The following is a 20,012-nucleotide window of genomic DNA, read 5'->3' as shown; positions in this document are numbered from 1 at the left end:
AGCTTCTGAACTCAGCTACGGATTGCATAACTGGATTTAAAAAAATGTCTTGGTGCCATCCTCCTGCTCCTTGGATCAACCTCCAGTGGCTGGATCCTGCTGACCCTGGGCTCTTCCCATGCTTCTCGAGAGTTTAGAGTTTTCCAGCTCCTACCACTCATTCATTTTACAAATGTCTGTCCAGCGTGCCTACGTGACAACTGCTGTGTTAGCCCTGGCATTAATGAGTAGTTCTGGGAGGATGTGAGGTCAGTGCTTAGTGTTTTGGGATAACTGGGTGTTCTCTGAGTGAAGAAAGCAGGGATGGAGGAGGGCTGGACCCAGGATCCCCTACTCTGTCCCTCAGTTTAACTCTTTGAGTTTCTGCTCTTTCATCCCAGTCTTCTTTTCCATAATAATCACATGGGATTTGTGTTGGTGTGAATTTGAAGTGACGGCATCCAAACCAGCTGGGAACGTGCAGCGGGCAGCACCATAACTTAGAAGGGAGGTTGGGAATGGGGAGATGGGGAAAGTGGAAGCAGTGACAGATTTTATTTTCCTGGGCGCCAAAATCACCGTGGACAGTAACTGCAGCCATGAAATTAAAAGACACTTGCTCCTTGGAAGAAAAGCTATTGCAAACTTAGTGTATTAAAAAGCAGAGACATCACTTAGCCAACAAAGATCCGTCTAGTCAAAGCTATGGTTTTTCCAGTAGTCATGTACAGATGTGAGAGCTGGACCATCAAGAAAGCTAAGCACCAAAGAACTGATGCTTTTGAACTGTGGTGTTGGAGAAGACTCTTGAGAGTCCCTTGGACTGCAAGGAGATCAAACCCATCCTAAAGGAAATCCTCCCTGAATATTTACTGTTGCTGAAGCTGAAACTCCAAACTTTGGCCACCTGATGCCAAGAGCTGACTCACTGCTCACTGGAAAAGACCATGATGCCGGGAATGATTTAAGGTAAAAGAAGGGGGCGGCGGAGGATGAGATGGTTAGATAGCATCACTGACTCAATGGACATGAATTTGATCAAACTCTGAGAGAGACTGCAGGACAGAGGAGCCTGGCGTGCTGCAGCCCACGGGGACACAACTTGGTAACTGAACAACAACAGCAAAGCAAAGAGGAATTAGCCTGGTGTTAGAACCACTGCCTAAGGAGGGAATGGAATGTGAAGGACAGAAAAGTAAATGCCACTGCTGCCAAACACCAGCCCACCCAGGGCTCAGCTCTGGCGGTTTCTGCAGACTTGCATCCCCTGGACACTCCAGCACACAACCTGGGGCTGTTGTCCTCCACCTCTTGTTCTCCACGGTCTCTCCAGCCTTGAGCTGGGAGCCTGGTATGCGCCAGACAGACAGAGATCACCTACTATGTTCCAGATACGTTCCAGACGTTGAATCTGGGGAAACACGGATGAGTGAGATACAAGTCCTCTTGGTTCGGGTTTCCCTGGTGGCTCATCGGTAAAGAATCTGCCTGCGGTGCAGAAGACGCACGTTCGACCCCTGGATCGGAATATCCTCTGGAGGAGGACATAGTAACCCACTCCAGTGTTGTTGCCTGGAGGATCCCCACGGACAGAGGAGTCTGGCGGGCTGCAGTCCATGGGGCCACCAAGAGTTGGACACAACTGAAGTTATTGAGCAACTCTTTGAGATAAATATTCAATATTTAATAGAGGACTATAAGAAAGAGACAGTCCTGGAGAGAAAATACCCTGCCATTTTTTTGGCTGAGGCTATGGGGAGTGGGCGGAAGTGGGTATACTCTCAGGGCACCTATAAAACTGCCCAACACACAGGCAAGGATTGCTATATAATTTTGATTGATTTATCTATCACTGACAAGCTGCAAAACCTCCCGAGACAAGCGTCTCTAAGATGTGCCAGTGGGAGTGCCGCCAACACTGCCGGCCCCTTTCCAAGGCTGACCCTGCCCAGAGCTGCCCGGGGTCAGCCCCAGGTGTTCAAGGGAAATATCCAGCTCCCCTGCCATGCCAGCAAGCAGAAGGATGCCCACGGGCACATGGGACAAATTGGGCTCAAGCTGCCATATGGCCTGGATTTCACATTTTGACTGGCAGAGTATAATCGTTTTTACAGAGTCTAGTGTCTTGCTACAGATTGTAAATGATAAGGTCACAAGGATTAGAGACCAGTTAAAAAATTATAGAAGACATATGCTGTGCATTTTACTAATGAATGGCCATATTCAAGCGTGTTCACTAATTAATGGCAATATTTGAATGGGCCCCACTAATGAATGGCAATATTTGAAAGTGGTGCTGAATGTGATACTCTGAGACCAGTGCTCCGTCTCCGGAAGGAGCCAAATGCTCCATAAGGCCTGGGAAATGCTGATTGGAAAGCAAAATTGAGCCGGCCTTGCAAGATGTTAGAGGGAGTTTCCAGTTAGATGCAGAAATTCGCCCACCAAGAAGTTTGTTGGAAGGAACACGGATGCTGTGAACGTCATCAGCAAAGACACACAAGGGTCCCAGTTGGCAGGCCAATCTGACCTTAGCCTTCTGAGACAAGGGGAGCCGTGAAGGGAGAGAGGGAGCTGGGGAGGATGATGGTGGGGCAGGCACCACGGGAATGCTTCTTTGAAATGGTTACAGCAAGAGAGGGTGAGGCGGGAAGTGTGGGGCTCAGGGAGAGGAGTCACTGCCATCGGTCGCACCTGTCACACTGCCCCAGGGCCCCTGCCCTGTCCTGGCTGATGTCCTGGCAGCGGCGCTGAGTCTGTTCAGCTCAGGGTTAAGGCCAAGGACACAGCAGGGGCATCTGAACCTGCCGCTCCCGTGTCTCCTGTTTCTTTCTCCCTCAGCTGGACCTCCAGTTTGTTGGCCATCAGTTGTTTAAAACCACCAAAGCAAAAATTCACTTAGAATCCTTTTCTCGCCAGCAGGATGGAATCAGGCCAGTCTGAACAAGTTGGTGACAGGCTCCGAGCACCTTGTTTCAGAGCCCAGGTTTGGGGGGAGACAGGGAAACAAGCGATAGAGGGCCGGCCGCAGCTCACGCTTGACCCCGGTTCAGCCTTCTGGACAAGGCTCAGAAGTGACTTGAAGCTATTTCTCCATCCAGGAAGGTGTCTTTGCAGAAATCCAATGTGGGTGAAGCAGGTTTTAGAGTTAGAGATTCTCTTGTGGCCTTGTTGGGTTTGACGCAGGCCCTGATGGTTGACACGGCGCCCTGGAGAGGACCGGGGACAAGCCCTCCCTCACACACTTGGCTGTTGGACCCGGAACCAGCGCACCCTCCACGGAGATCAGGCTCGCAAAAGCAGTCAAAATATGAACGTCGCACACCCTTTGATCCAGCTATGTCACTTCTGGAAACTCACCCTGCAGGTCTCCTCTCGGATGTGCAAAATGACCTGTGGAGGACACGCCCCACGGCTTTGCTTATCATGGCAAAATACTGGAAAGGACCTAAATGCTCATCCGTGGGGGCTGCTTGAATTCATTCATAAATGTGTGAGTTAAGATACGTCTGTCGACTTGACTATCGTGTGGCCGTTGAGGAAGATTTCAGCTCTTCAGGGCCGCTCAGCAGGTGCTGATACAGGACAGGCTGTGAGTGTATGACATGGAAAGTGAGGGGCAGAGCCCGTTGCCTAAAGCAATACTCTGTGCTGCTTTTAGTCTCAAAATAGCGTTCATTTATGCAGGTGACAGCGATTGTCTCTGGGGAGTTTGGTAAGCTGACCAAGGAGGAAGGGAGACGTTTTTTTTTTTTTTTTACTATTTGCCTTTTGCATCTTTTAAATTTGTGCTGTGTGCATTATCCACTCAAAAAATACATAAACTACTTTTTAAAACTCAGACCATGTGAATTATGTCCCAATAAAGCTGTTTTTGAAAACATTTTTAAGTTTGAAAACACAAGAATATCTTTTTACAATTTTTTTAAAATTATGAAACTATGATAACACATTTACAAGAGGCTTGGAAAATACTGAACAAAGTTATATACATTTATAAATATATAAATTATAAATTTATAAATATATAAAGTTATATATTACATTTATTTTTTTAAGTAGATAAATGAAGATTTTTAGTTGGAGATTCAATATCAAACTCTCAAAAATTAATAGAATGAATATACAGAGAAGTAGAAGGATATAATAGACCTGAAAAGCACTTTGAACCAATTAAGCATAACTATTTATACAATTTTCAACATATGATTTATACAATTTTCACACAACAGTAAGGAAAAACTATAAATAGCTTAAAGAAGAAACCAAGTTCAGATGCTTTTGTCTATAATCATACCGTGGACGCCTCAGTTCCCGGCAGTGTCATCCCCAGGAGCCCCACCCTCACTGTTGGAAGCATTTATCAGGCTCTTCTCTTAATTTAAGGTTCCAAGGTCAGTCCTGTTGAAAGTAGCCTGGAAGATATGGTCTCTTATAGTGTGAGCTCATCTTCTCTAATAGGTTCCGAGACAGATGGTGATAAAGTTTCCCATTAGATGGTACTCACGGTAATCGTATATATTAAGACTCTGTACAACCTAAAGACTGAATGGATACATACTTGTACTTGATGACCTCATGATGCTACTGGAAAAAAAAAAAAAAGAATTTTCAGGGTTCTTTTAAGAGCTCCCGTGAATAGAAATTAAACCAAGGAAAGTAAGGGGCTTTTCATGTAGCAAACCTAAAACAAAAATAATTCAGGGGACGGGGCGAGGGGAGAGGGCGTAGAAGTGACAGCACTTGGTGGGAATCGAGATGGCATCGTCGACCCACCCTTGAGGAGCTGGATAGAACTTGAAAAAGACAAAAGAACTCAGCTACTGAGCTATATTCAGTTTCCTTGAAGTTATTTATTTTTAGCCGTCTGGAGATGGCGTCTTAGTCTGTTTGCATTTAGAGCGTGGCCCAGTTTACAGCTGCTTCCCACCATAAAATTCTGTGATTTTAAAATGTTGTGGACTTGAAAGGAAATAACCTGACATTCTTCCTTTCAGAATTGTGCTTTAGCAAGTTAGACTCTTAACACCATTTCTGTTCTGTGGCACCGTCTTGTCAGAACCAGTTTTGCATATATGGGCATCTAGTCGCCCCACAGGGAGCCTGGCTCTTTCGATGGACTATTTTTAATACACTGGGGCCGAATCTCTTATATCACTGCTGCCATCTTCTGGAAAGTCAGACGCCTAGAAGAACAATATTTTATCTATTCCCAGAGAAGGACAAACGTGTGCTTTATAGTTTTGATGTTTCTCTTGACTACAGTAAGGGGTCCTGAGATGGCATTTGATGTTCTCCTGCTCTTTTAACACAGAACTTCAGAGCTGTGGAAGAAAAATAAATAATAATAAGCATAATAAAATGCTTTTATAATAGATGATGTCGTGATAGAAAACACGTGCAAAGAACTTTGGGCATTCATATAGAGACATTTCAACTTGGAGGATCAAACCCTTATTTCGAGGGTCATCACTTACAGGTATTGACTGGCTCTCAACTTTATTGATCAGCAGCCACTTGAAAATTTTGATAGCACTGGAGGCTGTTCGTTTGATTCCTTTTTATGCTTCCAAAGAGAAAATATACATACATCTCCTTTTGAATGTCTCCATTATAAGCATATGGGAGATCAAGCTCAAGCATCAATCAAACGACTTGTCTACTGACATGATACTGAAAGATAAAGTGATGGGCGGTTCATTTAGCTGTAAGATAGTACGGGATTTCCTGAGAGGACTGGCAGTGACGACACCTCTGCACGTACAGGAAGAAGAAGAGGTCAGTATCCCCTCTCTCTGCCGCAGTCATGGCGAGTTGACAAGCCTGGCACTTCCCAGGAGGTCCTCAGTTTCACTCGGGGCCTCACAGGACCACAGCAGTTATTAGTACACTGGGAATTACTTTAATTAACAAGGTGCTTAATTATCACCTTACTTTTCTGTAGAATATTTTTGTGTATAAAACATCGTAACTCCATGAGAAAACCATTTCTCATGTTTACTGTACGCCAGAAACTGGATGAGGTCTTAGTTATCTATTATTTCTTCTTTACAGATGCAAAAAAACTAAAGTAAAGAGATGTTAGGATCACACAGATAATAAATGGTAGAAAAGAGTCTCTGACTCAAGGTCTCTCAGGCTTCAGAGGCTTTACTTTTAAACACTAAATTGTATCTGATTTTTTTAATATATAAATATCGCTATATGATTTCATGAATTACAATATGCTATTCTCTTACATATTGTCCAGGTCCAAGTTTTCATTCATTTCAAAAGTAAATACTCAACACATACTAATTTCAAGACAGATATATGACTTGAATGTTAAGAACAGTTTGGCTATTTCTTACTAGGAAAAAAAAGTTTATCTCATTGGACTTATCCCTAATTGAATAGTTGTTTTAAAATTGTATATTTTAGGACTCCCCTGGCAGTCCAGTGGTTAAGACTCCATGCTCCACCGCAGAGGACACAGGTTCGATTCCTGGTTGGGGAACTAAGATCCTGTTACACTGCATGGCATGGCCAAAAAACTTAAAAAAAAAATTGTATGCTTCATTTTAGGCATCTAGAATGAGCTAATTACTATAGTTACGTGAGAAACTTGCCCTCAACTTCCCAGGCAGCTACTCCAAAGAGAAAAATGTATTGGATCACCAAGTTCATTGTCAAATAAAGGGAAGCCATCATGTTGTTGGATGTGATGAACTTGCTCCTGCTGTTATATTCTAAGATGCATCATCCCGTGGGTAGCAAACTCTGGGAAACAGTGAAGAACAGAGAAGCCTGGCATACTGCAGCCCGTGGGGTCGAACAGAGTCGGACGTGACGTGGCGACTGGACAACAGCAAAAAACAACAATAGGAGGTCTCTAGTATATATTTATATGTGAGTGAAGTGAAAGTCACTCAGTCCTGTCAGACTCTTTGTGACCCCATGGACCATACAGTCCATAGACTTCGCCAGGCCAGAATACTGGAGCCAGTAGGCTTTCCCTTCTCCAGGGGATCTCCCCAACCCAGGGATCGAACCCAGGTCTCCCACGTTGCAGGCGGATTCTTTACCAGCTAAGCCACAAGGGAAGCCCTATGTATATGTAGATATCTATATATCTAATACACCTACATCTATATAGACAGACAGAGCTTGATCACAAAGAATTAGCTTATGTGGTTATGGGGCTGGCCAGGCAAGGCCTAAATCCATAGAGTAGGCTGCAAGGAAGGGCAGGCTGGAACTCAGTTGTCCACAGGTGAACTCTCTTCTTGAGGAAGCTTCAGTTCTGCTCCTAAAAACTTTCAATTGATGGAATCAGTCCTATCCAGATTACCTAGGACCATCTCCCTTCCTTAAGGTAAAGTGACTATTGGTCTTACCTACAAAATACCTACACTGAGAAACCTAGATTAGTGCTTGGCTGAATAACTGGGCACTAGAAACGGCAAACCACTCCAGTGTTGTTGCCTGGAAAATCCCATGGGCAGAGGAGCCTAGCAGGCTACAGTCCATGGGATTGCAAGAGTCGGACATGGCTCAGCAACTAAACCACCACCACCATAGTCTAGCCGAGTGGACACATGAAACTAACATCACAGACACTAAGATAATACAGCCCATGTGTATCAGTTTTTAATCAAATTTCATAAGGGGATAGAGTTTAGAAAATCAATAGAGTAAGTATTATTACTGTTAAGATTTTTTTTTAAGCTTTAAAGATTCTTTTTTTAAAAAACTGCAGAAATTGTTGGCATTTGTCAGATCTATCTCTAAAGAAAATAACCCAGGAAAAGTATACAATGTAAATGGGTGGTAGTCGATTCTATTAGTGTTTACTCATAAGGCATCTTAAAAGAGCCTCAGCAAAAGTGAGCCCACAGTTAATCACTTATAAGCCCCTGGGGAAATTGTGGCCGTCGACACTATTGGTAAAGCCAGATCTATGTGCCCTAGAAAGGAGACAGGTTAAGTCGGTAGAAAGACTGTGAAAATATTACAGTCAGATTTGCTTCCTCCTCAAGCTCTTTGGAAATACCTGTGCCCTGGGAGTTTTTGCAAACAAACCCAAAATATGATTTCAAGGAATCCTATGTCTGCCTAAGCCAGAATTCCCCAAACTTCCTCTGTTCACCTTGCCCTTTGTGGCTGCTTCTCCTGGTGCTTCTAGGCCATAAGAAATACCTAACAGTTCTGTTTATTAAATATTTAGGTCCAAATAACATAGTAAGAATTAATATCTTAACAACTTAATAGCCATTTGAAAAAACAGTTCATATAAATTGAAAGAAAAAAATGTATTTATTTCATTCTTAAATAACTACATCTCCTGGTCCAAAGAAATGTTCACCTGTCTTTCTTATCACACAGTAACCTCCAAAAATCCTGCTTTGCAAAAACAGGATGTCATCAAAAGAAGAGCAGTACAATGTACATTAATGCCATGAGTTAGTAATTCAGAGTCCCACAGATGCCAAGCATCACTGTGCTTTTCCTCAAAAATGTAAATAATCCCACCACACCTCTGTGAATTTGTTGTGGCATCCCAGGGCTCCTTGCTACACAGTTTGAGAAACGAAGGCCTAAGCATTTGTTCAAGCACCTGGTTGACAGTCTTCTACATAATTAAATTAAAAACCTGAAGATATTTTTTAGATCAAACCAGACCTTCTAATTATGTCCTCATTTTGTATGAGACAGATTTGAGTTATTTAACTAGAAAGCCAAAGGCACGATGTAGCTAAACTTAAGTTATACTCTCTGAATAAGAGCAAATTAGCAAGTGCATTCATGCTAAATCATCACCAGCACATTCTTCAAGCTTTTGCTTGCCTTTTGCCATACTGAAGCGGTGAGGGTTTAATTTTTATATGCGCTTTCTTTTCCGATTTTTTTTAATACTCTATTCTTCGTAGCACTGGTAGGAAAGGGAATTTAATGTCTTTGTGTCAGGAAAGCCCTATTTATTCTGACAAAATGATCAACCTCCAGGGTGTTCCTCTACCATGAAACTGGTTTTATATCTCACCCACGAGCTAATAAGATGTGAAGCGTTTTCCCTGTCACGCCAAGAGATCAGACTTGCTTCCATGGAAAGCGCTGGGCTGAGATCATACAGTGAGCTCTTCTCAATGAGTGAACCACACAGCTCACAGTTTTTCTACACAAGAGCAGAGTGATGGGTCTGAGGCAAACCCAGATGAGCGGATACGTTTAAAAAAAAAGAAAAACCTTAAGAAGGAACTCTAGGATCCAACCTGTTCACTGTTCACTGCATTAGCTTTCAGTTCAGGGAAAGTTAAAATGTCAGAAGTGAAAGCCTGGCCGTCTTGGTGCTTTGTGTAAACACGAGCGGACACACCCCCCTCTCCCACCAAGATGAACCTTTGAGGAACGCTTACGTCCCACAAAAGGCGGGCTCAGTCTCTTTGCTGTGAGAAGAAATAAGAAGGCTAAAAGACTCTGAAAGTGTTGGCTCGGAAGCCAGATGGTGACATCTGTAGAGGAGGCCTCTTCCTCATAAAATACTTGTTCTTCTTGTTTGTTATGCCCTGACATTAAAATTATTTTCAGATGAGTTGTTGAAACAAGAAAGTGACCGTGGGGAGGGTAGGAGGGAGCAGGGAACCTGTTTCTGGAAAAGACAACGTGAAAAAAACCGTCCTGAAAAGGCTGTTATTTTGAGGTGAGGCAGAGTGGTGATGTGTTTGGGATGAAGCTGGGTTTTTCTAGATCCTGTTTGTTTGGGGGGTTATCAGTTCAACCTTCTTTTTGGCTGCATCAGGTCTTAGCCGCAGCTCAAGGGCCTCTCTCTAGTTGTGGCAAGTGGGCTTAGCTGCTTCACAGCATGTGGGATCTTACTTCCCCCACCAGGATCGAACCCGTGTCCCCTGCATTGGAAAGAGGATTCTGAACCACTGGACCACCAGGGAAGTCCCCAAATCAGTCTTATCTCAAGCAAAATTGAGTGAAATTTCTGGTTTATGCTCTAGTATATGAATTTGGGAGCTTTCCAGCCTCTGGAAATTCTTCGAGGCTTCCAGGAACACAGTGTCATTGCTGTATGGGCTTATCGATTGCCATGTAAAAAGCATCCCCAAACTTAGGGTTTAGAACAGTGACAGTCTGGTTCCTGCTTTGCTTTGTTTTGCCTTTGCCCGCAAACCAGTAATTTGGACAGAGCCCTGTGCAAGCATTTGTCTCCAGTCCACGTGGGGTGAGCAGGGGGCAGGTCACCCAGACGCTGGAAGACGCAGGTGAAACACGGCTCAGACACCGGCCGGCAAGAGTGCTGTTGGCTGGGGGCCTCAGTTCCTCTCCATGCAAGCCTCTCCATTGTGACTGGGCTTCAAGAGCAAATGTCCCAGGAGACAGAGAGTGGAAGCTGCCAGCTTTTGTGAGTTCAGTTCAGTAGCTCAGTTGTGTCTGATGCCTTGCAACCCCATGGACTGCAGCATGCCAGGGCCCCAATAGTGGCAGGCTGTCACTTCTACCAACTCTGGTCGAGGGGTCAGCACATCCAGATTTAGGCAGGAGGGGTATGGAGCCTGCCTCTCAAGCAGAGGAGTATCAGATCTCACAGGGCCTGTTCTCTAAAACCACCACCATCGCCCACACGCCATACTCGTTGACCGGCTCTCTTTTCTGCTGGAACATCTTCCCTGAATACAGCTTCTGCTGGGAGAGATGTTACTCCCCACGGAGTAAATTGAGTGGTTGTTGAAGGGAACCAGTTTTCTAGTGAAGGAACTCATCTCCCAGGTGGCACCAGTGGTAAAGGACCCCCTGCCAATGCAGGACACACAGGAGATGCAGGTTTGATCCCTGGGTTGGGAAGATCCCCTGGAGAAGGAAATGGCAACCAGCGGCAGTGTTCTTGCCTGGAGAATCCCATGGACAGAGGAGCCCGGTGGGCATAGAGTTGGACATGACTGAGCAGCCAACACTGTCTAACTAACTCCTTCCCCAGCCGTGAAATAAGGACAGTGCCTGGCTGGCATCTCCTCAGAAAACACCGTGTGCCAGGCCTGCCTGTAGCCACTGAGCATGTTTTATTTCAGCTACCTCTCGTGGCGCTCATGTGAGACAGTTATCATTGTCACCCTGTCTTCTCAGAGGAGGAAACCGAGGCCCAGCCTCCGAGGCCGCTCTTCCAAGGTGGTCTTGGTCGTCAAGGGGCGGGGCGATGGCTCCAGCCCGGGGCGTCGCCGCGGAGCCCAGGCCCTCAGCCGCCGCGGGGCCGGGGAGGGGAGGCAGGCTGCAGGGCCGAGCGAGGCCGGCCGGCGTGGGGGCAGGGGAAGCAGGCCGCAGGGCCGAGCGAGGCCCGCCGGCGTAGGCCAGCTTCCTTTTGCAGCGTTCACGTCTCTAGCCTCCTCCTCAGTCAGTGAAAGGGGAGGACCATCGACTCCTAGGTCTCCTCCATCCTGAGGGAGCGCTGAATGCTGACGGGAGCGCCGTCTCCGGGTGAGAGGCTTCACTTCAGCCACGCCTTAGCTTCCTGGGGCGCCACAGCGGGGCTAAGACCACAGGAACGTATGTTCTCACAGTTCCTGAGGCCGGGGGTCCGAGAACGGGGGAGCAGGGGCGGTTTCTCGGAGACCTCTCTCCTCGGCTCGCAGATGGCCACCTTCTCCTTCGACGTCCCTGGGGCAGGAGACCCCGGTTCAAGCCCTGGGTCGGGAAGATGCCCTGGAGGAGGGCATGGCAACCCACTCCGGTACTCTTGCCTGGAGAATCCCAGGGACAGAGGAGCCTGGCGGGCCACAGTCGCGTCAGACACGTCAGAGTGACTCACACTTCACGTTCCCTCACCCACACATGGTCGTCTCTCAGTCCCAGTGCCTGTCCTGATCGCCTACTGTAAGGACACCAGTCCTATTGCACAATCCCACCCAAGGACCTCATTTTACCTTGCATGCGTGTGTGCTAAGCCACTTCAGTCATGTCTGACTCTTTGCAACCCCATGGACTGTAGCCCATCAGGCTCCTCTGTCCATGGGATTCTCCAGGCAAGAATACTGGAGTGGGTTGCCATTTCCTTCTCCAGGGGATCTTCCCCAACCAGGCATTGAACCCACATCTCTGATGTCGCCAGCATTGGCAGGTATGTTCTTTAGCACTAGCACCACCTGAGAAACCCCATTTTATCTTACTTACCTCTTCAAAGGTCTTATCTCCAAACACAGTCACATTCTGAGGTGCCGGGGGTTAGGACTTCCACATATGAGTTTTGGCGGCACAGAATTCAACCCATGATGGCCCATTCTTCTTTCCACAGTAGGCTTTCAATACAAAAGTAAGACCTTTAACATGGATATATAAATCCTTTATTCAAGAAAACATATGCAGAATACATCATGCGAAATGCCAGGCTGGATGAAGCACAAGCTGGAAGACTCCCTGCACAAGATTGCAGGGAGAAATATCAATCACCTCAGATATGCAGATGACACCACCATTATGGCAGAGAGTGAAGAGGAAGTAAAGAGCCTCTTAATGAAAGTGAAAGAGGAGAGTGAAAAAGCTGGCTTAAAACGCAACACTCCAAAAGCTAAGATCATGGCATTGGGTTCCATCACTTCGTGGTAAATAGATGGAGAAACAATGGAAACAGTGCGAGACTTTATTTTCTTGCGCTCCAGAATCACTGCAGATGGTGCCTGTAGCCATGAAATTAAAAGACACTTGCTCCTTGGAAGAAAAGCTATGACCAACCTAGACACCATATTAAAAAGCTGAGATATTACTTTGCCAACAAACATCTGTCTAGTCAAGCTATAGTTTTTACAGTAGTCACATATGGATGTGAGAGTTGGACCATAAAGAAAGCTGAGCACTGAAGAATTGATGCTTTTGAATTGTGGTGTTGGAGAAGACTCTTGAGAGTCCCTTGGACTGCAAAGAGATCCAACCAGTCCATCCTAAAGGAAATCAGTCCTGAATATTAATTGAAAGGACTGATGCTAAAGCTGAAACTCCCAATACTTTGGCCACCTGGTGTGAAGAACTGACTCATTGGAAAAGACCCTGATGCTGGGAAAGATTGAGGGCAGGAGAAGGGGATGACAGAGGATGAGATGGTTGGATGGCATCACCAACTTGATGGACATGAGTTTGAGCAAGCTCTAGGAATTAGTGATGGACAGGGAAGCCTGGAATACTACAGTCCATGGGGTCACAAAGAGTCAGACACGACTGAGGGACTGAACTGAACTGATGCAAGTAAATAAATATCAGATGTGAAATTCTTGGCTGAGTTGTTTTCCTCATATGCTAACACCAGTAACACTTAACCATAGGTATTTCTTTGCATTGCTGTCTCTTCTGCTAGGCTAGAAACATTTTGAAGAGAGGAAATGTGACTCATTTTCAAAATGCTTCTGCGGTGCTTGGAACATTCTTTAGTAAAGAGTGAACAGTGTCATCAAAATAGGACTGCTTTTCCTCTTTGAGAAAGGTAGTTTGGCTCAGAAAGCGTCACCAAGTCAGGGGCAGGAGTAGAGCAAGCTAGGGAAAGGAAAGCAGGCTGTGACCAAACGGGGCCCGCAAGCCCACCTCTAACCTGCTTGTGTTCTCCCGCAGTTCGTCTTCTGCCGGGACTGTAAGGAACCGTACCATGAGGGTGACTGCGGCGCCGTGATTGAAGCCTCAGGAACAGTCACTCAGGTAATGCGCCCTCTTCCTTCCCCAGATCGGGGCTCAGGCTCTCATCAGGGACAGGAGCTGGTTTCTGGAGATCACCAAAGGTTCCAATCTGAAAAAGAAAGGACCAGACTAGCAGCCTACGGCCATGGTAATGGGGCTCCAGCTCCCCAGTCATCAGTCCCTCCAGACGACACCTGTCCTCAGGGTCCCACTGCAGACTTCCCAACGGTTATGTGTGGTGTGTTGGTTCTTCCACGGGAGTTGTTCCCCAGGGGCGAGTGGAGTAGGGATAAGGAGTCTAGCGTGATCGGAGGAGTCTTTAGAAAAGACATCAAGCAATTTAACAACCTCTGAATCAGGGAAATCAATACTAACTTCACATTATTTTTTTTTTAAGTGCCCTTGTTTAAAGTCTTTGGTGAGAACTCCCTCCATGAATGATGTGATAGAAGTATTATATGATGCAAAAATATCGTTGTTTCTTTAGCAATATTCTTACCAAACTCAGGTCCAGCTCCTCACTGCTGGAAAATCAATCCCTGAGAGGCAGCTGTTGGTAGAAAGGAAAATTGCTTTTGATCAGAAAGCCGGCAATCTGAGGAGATGGTGGACTCAGTGTCCCCCAGAAACCATCTCTGAAGAGTCTGCTCAGCCATGAAGGTTTTAAGGGGAAAAAGGGAAGTAGTATCGGTGAGTCACTGAGATGGGGGCTCAGAGTCATCGTCATCCCCCTGCGTGCAGGCTTGTTGACTTCTTGTGAGCTTTCTTTGGATGCTCTCTTGTTCACATAGCTTGTTCGAGAGATTACTAAACTCTGAGGAGATCTGGTCATATGCTAATTGCTTATTCATCATTCCACTTCTTTGATCTATGGAAAGAACCAACAGGTTAGACAAGCTATTATATGATCAAAAGATCTGATAGGTGTGCTCCACCCTGGATGAACAGAGCTTAGGGGCACCTGGTTTAAAAGTTACAATGTAGCTTTGCTGCTGCTGCTGCTGCTAAGTCACTTCAGTCGTGTCCGACTCTGTGTGACCCCATAGACGGCAGCCCAGCAGGCTCCCCCGTCCCTGGGATTCTCCAGGCAAGAACACTGGAGTGGGTTGCCATTTCCTTCTAAACTGACAAGAAAAGGGGTTTCCTGCTGAGGGTGTCATCCTGCAAAGAGCTGAGCTATACCTCATTTCAGGCTTGATGAGGTAAAGCACGTGTTTACTGAGGCTGACTCTCTGAAGTGCTGTATCAGGCTTTAGGAAATGCAAATGTATTTTCTTTTATTGATTGATTATCACTCACTTTTGGAAAAGACCCTGATGCTGGGAAAGCTTGAGGGCGGGAAGAGAAGTGGGCGACAGAGGATGAGATGGTGGGATGGCGTAACCAACTCAATGGATATGAGTTTGAGCAAACTCCAGGAGACACTGAAGGACAGGGAAGCTGCCGTCCATGGGGTCACAAAGAGTCAGACATGACTTAGTGACTGAACAACAACAATGATCGGCCAAACCTTAGGGGAAAGGAGTAAAAATTTCAACACACTTGATGAATTTGCTCAGTATTTTTCTCCTGATAGAGACATTAAGAGGGGTATAAACATGAAATCTACCCAGATAAATCCTTTAGCCATTCTATTGACAGGAACCTCATCAATAGGCATAGAAGTTCCAGAACATTTTAATTTCAAAAGTTGAGAATGGTAAATATCAGAATGTTCTAAAGGGCTTCCCTGTGGCTCAGCGATAATCCGCTTGCCAACGCAGGTGGCACGGACTCAATCCCTGATCTTTGAGGATCCCCATGCCTCAGGGCAGCTAAGTCTGTGCACACAGGTACTGAGCCTGAGTCCGCAAGCTGCAACTTCTGAAACCACGCACTCTAAAGCCCCAGCTCTGCAACAAGAGCAGCCCCTGCAATGAGAAACTCTCACATCACACCTTAGAAAGGAGCCTGCATAGCAAAGAAACAGCAGAGCCAAAAAGAAATGAATGTTAACATTCTAAAAACAAAAAATGAAATAAAGCCTGTTTTTTAAACAAATGCTCTAAAATGAGAGCATAAAGAAGTGAATCCCTATGAGATTCTGTGGAGGTTTCTACTCAATTTAAAGTAGCCATGGAAGCACAGTACATGAGCTCAGGGCTTCTCAGCAGCTCCTAGTATGCTGGCCCGACCATGTTGGGAGCTTTAGGACTGGGCTGCCGTTCCTACAGCAGAGGCAGCACACGCCCTTTCTGTTGACTCATTTTAGCTCCAGGGCATTCGAATGCAAGCTCGCTGGGTCCAGAGGTCAGGAATAATGGTGTCCCTGAGACTCCCGCCACCCCCACCCACCCCCGCCACCGCCTCAGGACCAGAAGGGCTAGACCGGAAGACCGGCGGATGCTCTTGGAAATGGGTGTTGTCCATCAGTTCACACCCCTCTGTTCATTTGATAAGAGCATGGACAAGGCCTTCCGAGAAGGGATACCCTAACATCTGTCTATCTCCCAACAGTAGCAGTGAAGTGAAGAAGAGCACTGCTTAACCCAAAGCTGGCCAGCGCCTGACCCACTCCATCAACCCCTTCATTCAGGTGTTGACCACTAAGGTTGTTGTTAATAAATCTCTCAGTCATGTCCGACTCATTTGTGACCCCATGGCCTGTAGCCCGCCAGGCTCCTCTGTCCCTGGAGTTCTCCAGCCAGGAATACTGGAGTGGGTATCCGTTTCCTTCTCCAGGGGATCTTCCCAGACCAGGGAGTGAACCCACGTCTCCTGCCTTGGCAGGTGAGTTGTTTACCACTGAGCCACCAGGGAAGCCCCATTGGTTAAGGTAGCCCAAATTAAAAAAAAGGAAAGGAGCTCCACAATATGGGAGAAAGAACGTTATAGCTGGCCTTAGGGACAGATGGCCAGTATCAAGGGGCCTGTGTCTGCAGACACCATCTATTAGCAGGTATTAAACAGCATTTCTATGGGACAGTCACCCTGCTGGATTCTCTGAAAAAATTCAGAGAAGTACATTTATCTTCAGAGGCTCACCAGGGAGCTATAGGGGAGGCTTATGGGAAAATAGGTAATGGTAATAATATGCCAAAACAAAATGTAGCAAATCCAGTTTTGTATAACACTTCCCTAAGAAAGTCATGAAAGGTGGGTCAGAGCTTGTCAAGGGGACAGGGGAATAAGGTGACATAGAACGTTCCAGCAGAGGGCACCAAATGGACAAAGTGCAGAAGCAAGGTTCTCGCCAGCTAGACTTCTGTTCATCCCTGCATCCTGAGGCTCAAGACAGTACGCGGTGCTCTGACATCTAATAGGTGTTTGTTGAGTGATGATGGTGTCAATTGAAGAAAAATGCACACCCTAAAAGTTGTGAATTAAGTTTTTATCTAGGGACCTTACTGAGGACTATAGCCAGGAGACAGACTCTCAGACAGATCTGAAGAACCACTCTGAAGATGTAAGGGAGGAGGAGAATAATAGGAGTTTTTGTTTTTGTTCTTTTCTGATAATAGTTTGTGCTGAAAAAAAAAAATGGAGTCAAACATCAAAGTTAAGTTAATCACTCAGTCGTGTCCGACTCTTTGCGATCCCACGGACTGTAGCCTTCCCCGGCTCCTCTGTCCATGGAATTCTCCAGGCAAGATACTGGAGTGGACTGCCATTTCCTTCTCCAGGGGATCTTCCCCACCCAGAGCTCGAAGCTGGGTCTCCTGCACTGCAGGCAGATTCTTTACCAATTGAGCCACTGGGGCAGCAAAGATTACTGCTAATCACACAAAACAGACCTCTCACGTTAATGATTTTAGTGCCTTTCTTTGTGTGGGAAGGTGCAAGGGTCCGGGCTCTGAAATTATCCCTTCGATGTACATCTTGCCTGCCTTGGCCAGTACCCAGGGCATAGAGCGGTTCCTGGTTTTCTGCACTCTTGAACTTCCCTCAGGGGAGGGGCCGCTGCCGTGGCGATGGCCTGATTTCAGGCAACGTTCCCTTCCCACAGTGGCATCTATCAAGGAAAAGAGGTTCTTTCATTTCTTCAATAGTATTAAACACCTCTAACAGGTTAGGCTTTGTTCTCGTCTGCGGGGATAAAGTGCCTGCTCTCATGGAGTTTGTGTTACTTTATCAGATGTCACAGGCTCCCCAGGTGGCTCTGTGGCTAAAAAAAGAAAAAAGAAAAAAAAATCTGCCTGCAATGCAGGAGACGTAGGAGATGTGGATTCTGTCCTGGGTCAGGAAGGTCCTCTGGAGGAGGAAATGGCAACCCATTCCAGTATTCCTGCCTGAAAAATCCCATGGACAGAGGAGCCTAGTGGGCTACAGTCAGTCCATGGGGTTGCAAAGGGTTGGACATGACTTAGCAACTGAGCACACACACGGTAGATGCCACAGGGCTGCACAGTCAATATGATAGGAATTCCAACAAGGAATCTTTAATCCTAGACAGGGATATCCAGGAGAGGATTCAGAAGAGACACCTCTGGAATAGGACCTCTCTAAAATGAGCCTCCTTCCTGCCTGGTGCCCCTGGTAACTGAACCAGGCCTCATATTTCTCTTATGTCATTTTTTTTTTAATTTTATTTTATTTTTAAACTTTACATAATTGTATTAGTTTTGCTAAATATCAAAATGAATCCGCCACAGGCATACATGTGTTCCCCATCCTGAACCCTCCTCCCTCCTCCCTTCCCACACCATCCCTCTGGGTCGTCCCAGTGCACCAGCCCCAAGCTGGTGCTTATTTCTCTTATTTCTCTTATTTCAAAATGAAGCTAATGGCCCAACCAAACTGGAAAATTCTGCTGGTCCACGACTGCCTGAGAACAGAAGGCAACTGGAGTTTGGGGGGTTTGCTGCCATTTCTTCCTAAGTCTCTGACCCACTGAGGGTCCTCCTCAGATGCACACGTGAAGAGACTGTAATTGAAGGGTCACAGTGACCTGCAGTGGGGGGAAGGGTCGCAAGAACCAAGATTGATGGGGAAGGTCTGAGAGTCCAGCATCGGGGGGAGCCGTGACTGCCCCGGGCCTGAGGGAGAGGAGGCGGAAAGGGTGTTTCACAGGGACCCGCCTCAAGGGCCGGAGCCACAGAGGAGCTCTGAAAAGAGACGCAATTGGGGGGCGGGGAGTCTACGTTGCCAGGAGTGGACCCAAAGCTGGAGGGGAGTGATGACCACACCTTGGCTTCTCCCACCCATCCTCTGGGCTCTTGCTAATGTCTCCCCTAGCCACACCCAGCTGAACCAGCCACAAAGGATTCAGCCTTCCCTATGCAAGGCAGAGAGAGAAAAGAACCCAGGATAACCCGTATATTCTCCACACCTCCGGTTTCCTCATTTCACCCAGGACTACTCTTGGACACGGAGAAGGATGAACCCAACAATCTGTTTCATCAAACTGAGAGAGCCGATTCCATTTGGCAAGAGAATGAAGGGTTTTTATTTTCCTAGAGCCAGTTTATTTTCTGTTTCCTTCATTTCTCTCAGACCACAGTGATCTTCAAATGGGTGACCTCTGCAATCCCATTGACCTGAAACCTTTGAAAGGATGGCACTCCACACACCTGACAATAAAAATCTCATCGCAGCCTCCCCTCCTGGGACGGAAGGCTTCAGATGAATCCTCATGTCTGAATGTTGCTAATACAACAAAATACCGTCATTAGCCTTCTTCAAATTTCCTTTCCATTCAATTCACTTGTAAGGCTTTTCCTTTCAGCCGTCCGTGGCCATGCTCCACTGTTCTCTCTTGAAAGCTGAGCGGTTTCTGGGCTTTGATATGACATTATCCAACCAGACAAGCCTGTGTCTCCTGGGGCCCAATTGGGCTTTTCCTATCAACTAAGCTTTTTGACCCTACACTTAATGCATTTTTTGATTAATGCAATATTTAAAAAAAAAAAAAAAAACCAACTCAAAAATTGGTTTTAAATTGGTTTTAAAATATTGAACGAGCTTGAAGTCAAAACTGCTGGGGGTCTGGGGAATCAGTGACAGAAGATCAATCCTTCTCGGGCTAATGCGAGTCCAGCCCCATTTGCTGCTGCTTGCTCAAGCGGGGTGTTTTCCTCCATGTGTTCCCCTGGAGGCTTTCTAATAAGTAAACACTTGCTCTTGTAAACCACATAAATTGATTCGTTCTCCCAGGGGTTCTAAGCAGTTGACGTTCCTCCTCCTATTCAACAAGAAGGCGAACGAGACTTCCAGAGTTGTAGCAGTGTTGTCCAAAGCCACAGAGGAGATTATTTTCATTGGCTGTGCCTGCTTAAAGAAGTCTGGGAACACTGACCCCTCTCTCTGATGCATAAATCTACTGTGTCTAATGGGAGTGTGCACCCCTGCCTGCCAAGCTCCTACTCGACCTGCAAGACCCAGAGCATGTGTTACCTCCTCCATGAAGCCATGCGCCC

The 20,012-nt window shown here is 46.3% G+C and overlaps 1 protein-coding gene across 6 annotated transcripts in view; it reads left to right on the top strand.

Moving 5' to 3' along the window:
* Positions 1–20,012, top strand: part of PRKN (parkin RBR E3 ubiquitin protein ligase) — a 1,237,035-nt gene that overhangs the window by 1,184,877 nt on the left and 32,146 nt on the right. For all 6 annotated transcript variants that reach the window (XM_061428497.1, XM_061428495.1, XM_061428496.1 and 3 more), the window contains one exon: positions 13,555–13,638. In XM_061428497.1, the coding sequence (XP_061284481.1) occupies positions 13,555–13,638 (84 nt within the window). The remainder of the gene's footprint in view (positions 1–13,554; positions 13,639–20,012) is intronic.

This window comes from Bos javanicus, chromosome 9 (genome assembly GCF_032452875.1).
Source record: "Bos javanicus breed banteng chromosome 9, ARS-OSU_banteng_1.0, whole genome shotgun sequence".
NCBI lineage: Eukaryota > Metazoa > Chordata > Mammalia > Artiodactyla > Bovidae > Bos > Bos javanicus.
Note: the sequence above shows the minus strand (reverse complement) of the source record. Positions and strands in the feature narration are given on the sequence as shown.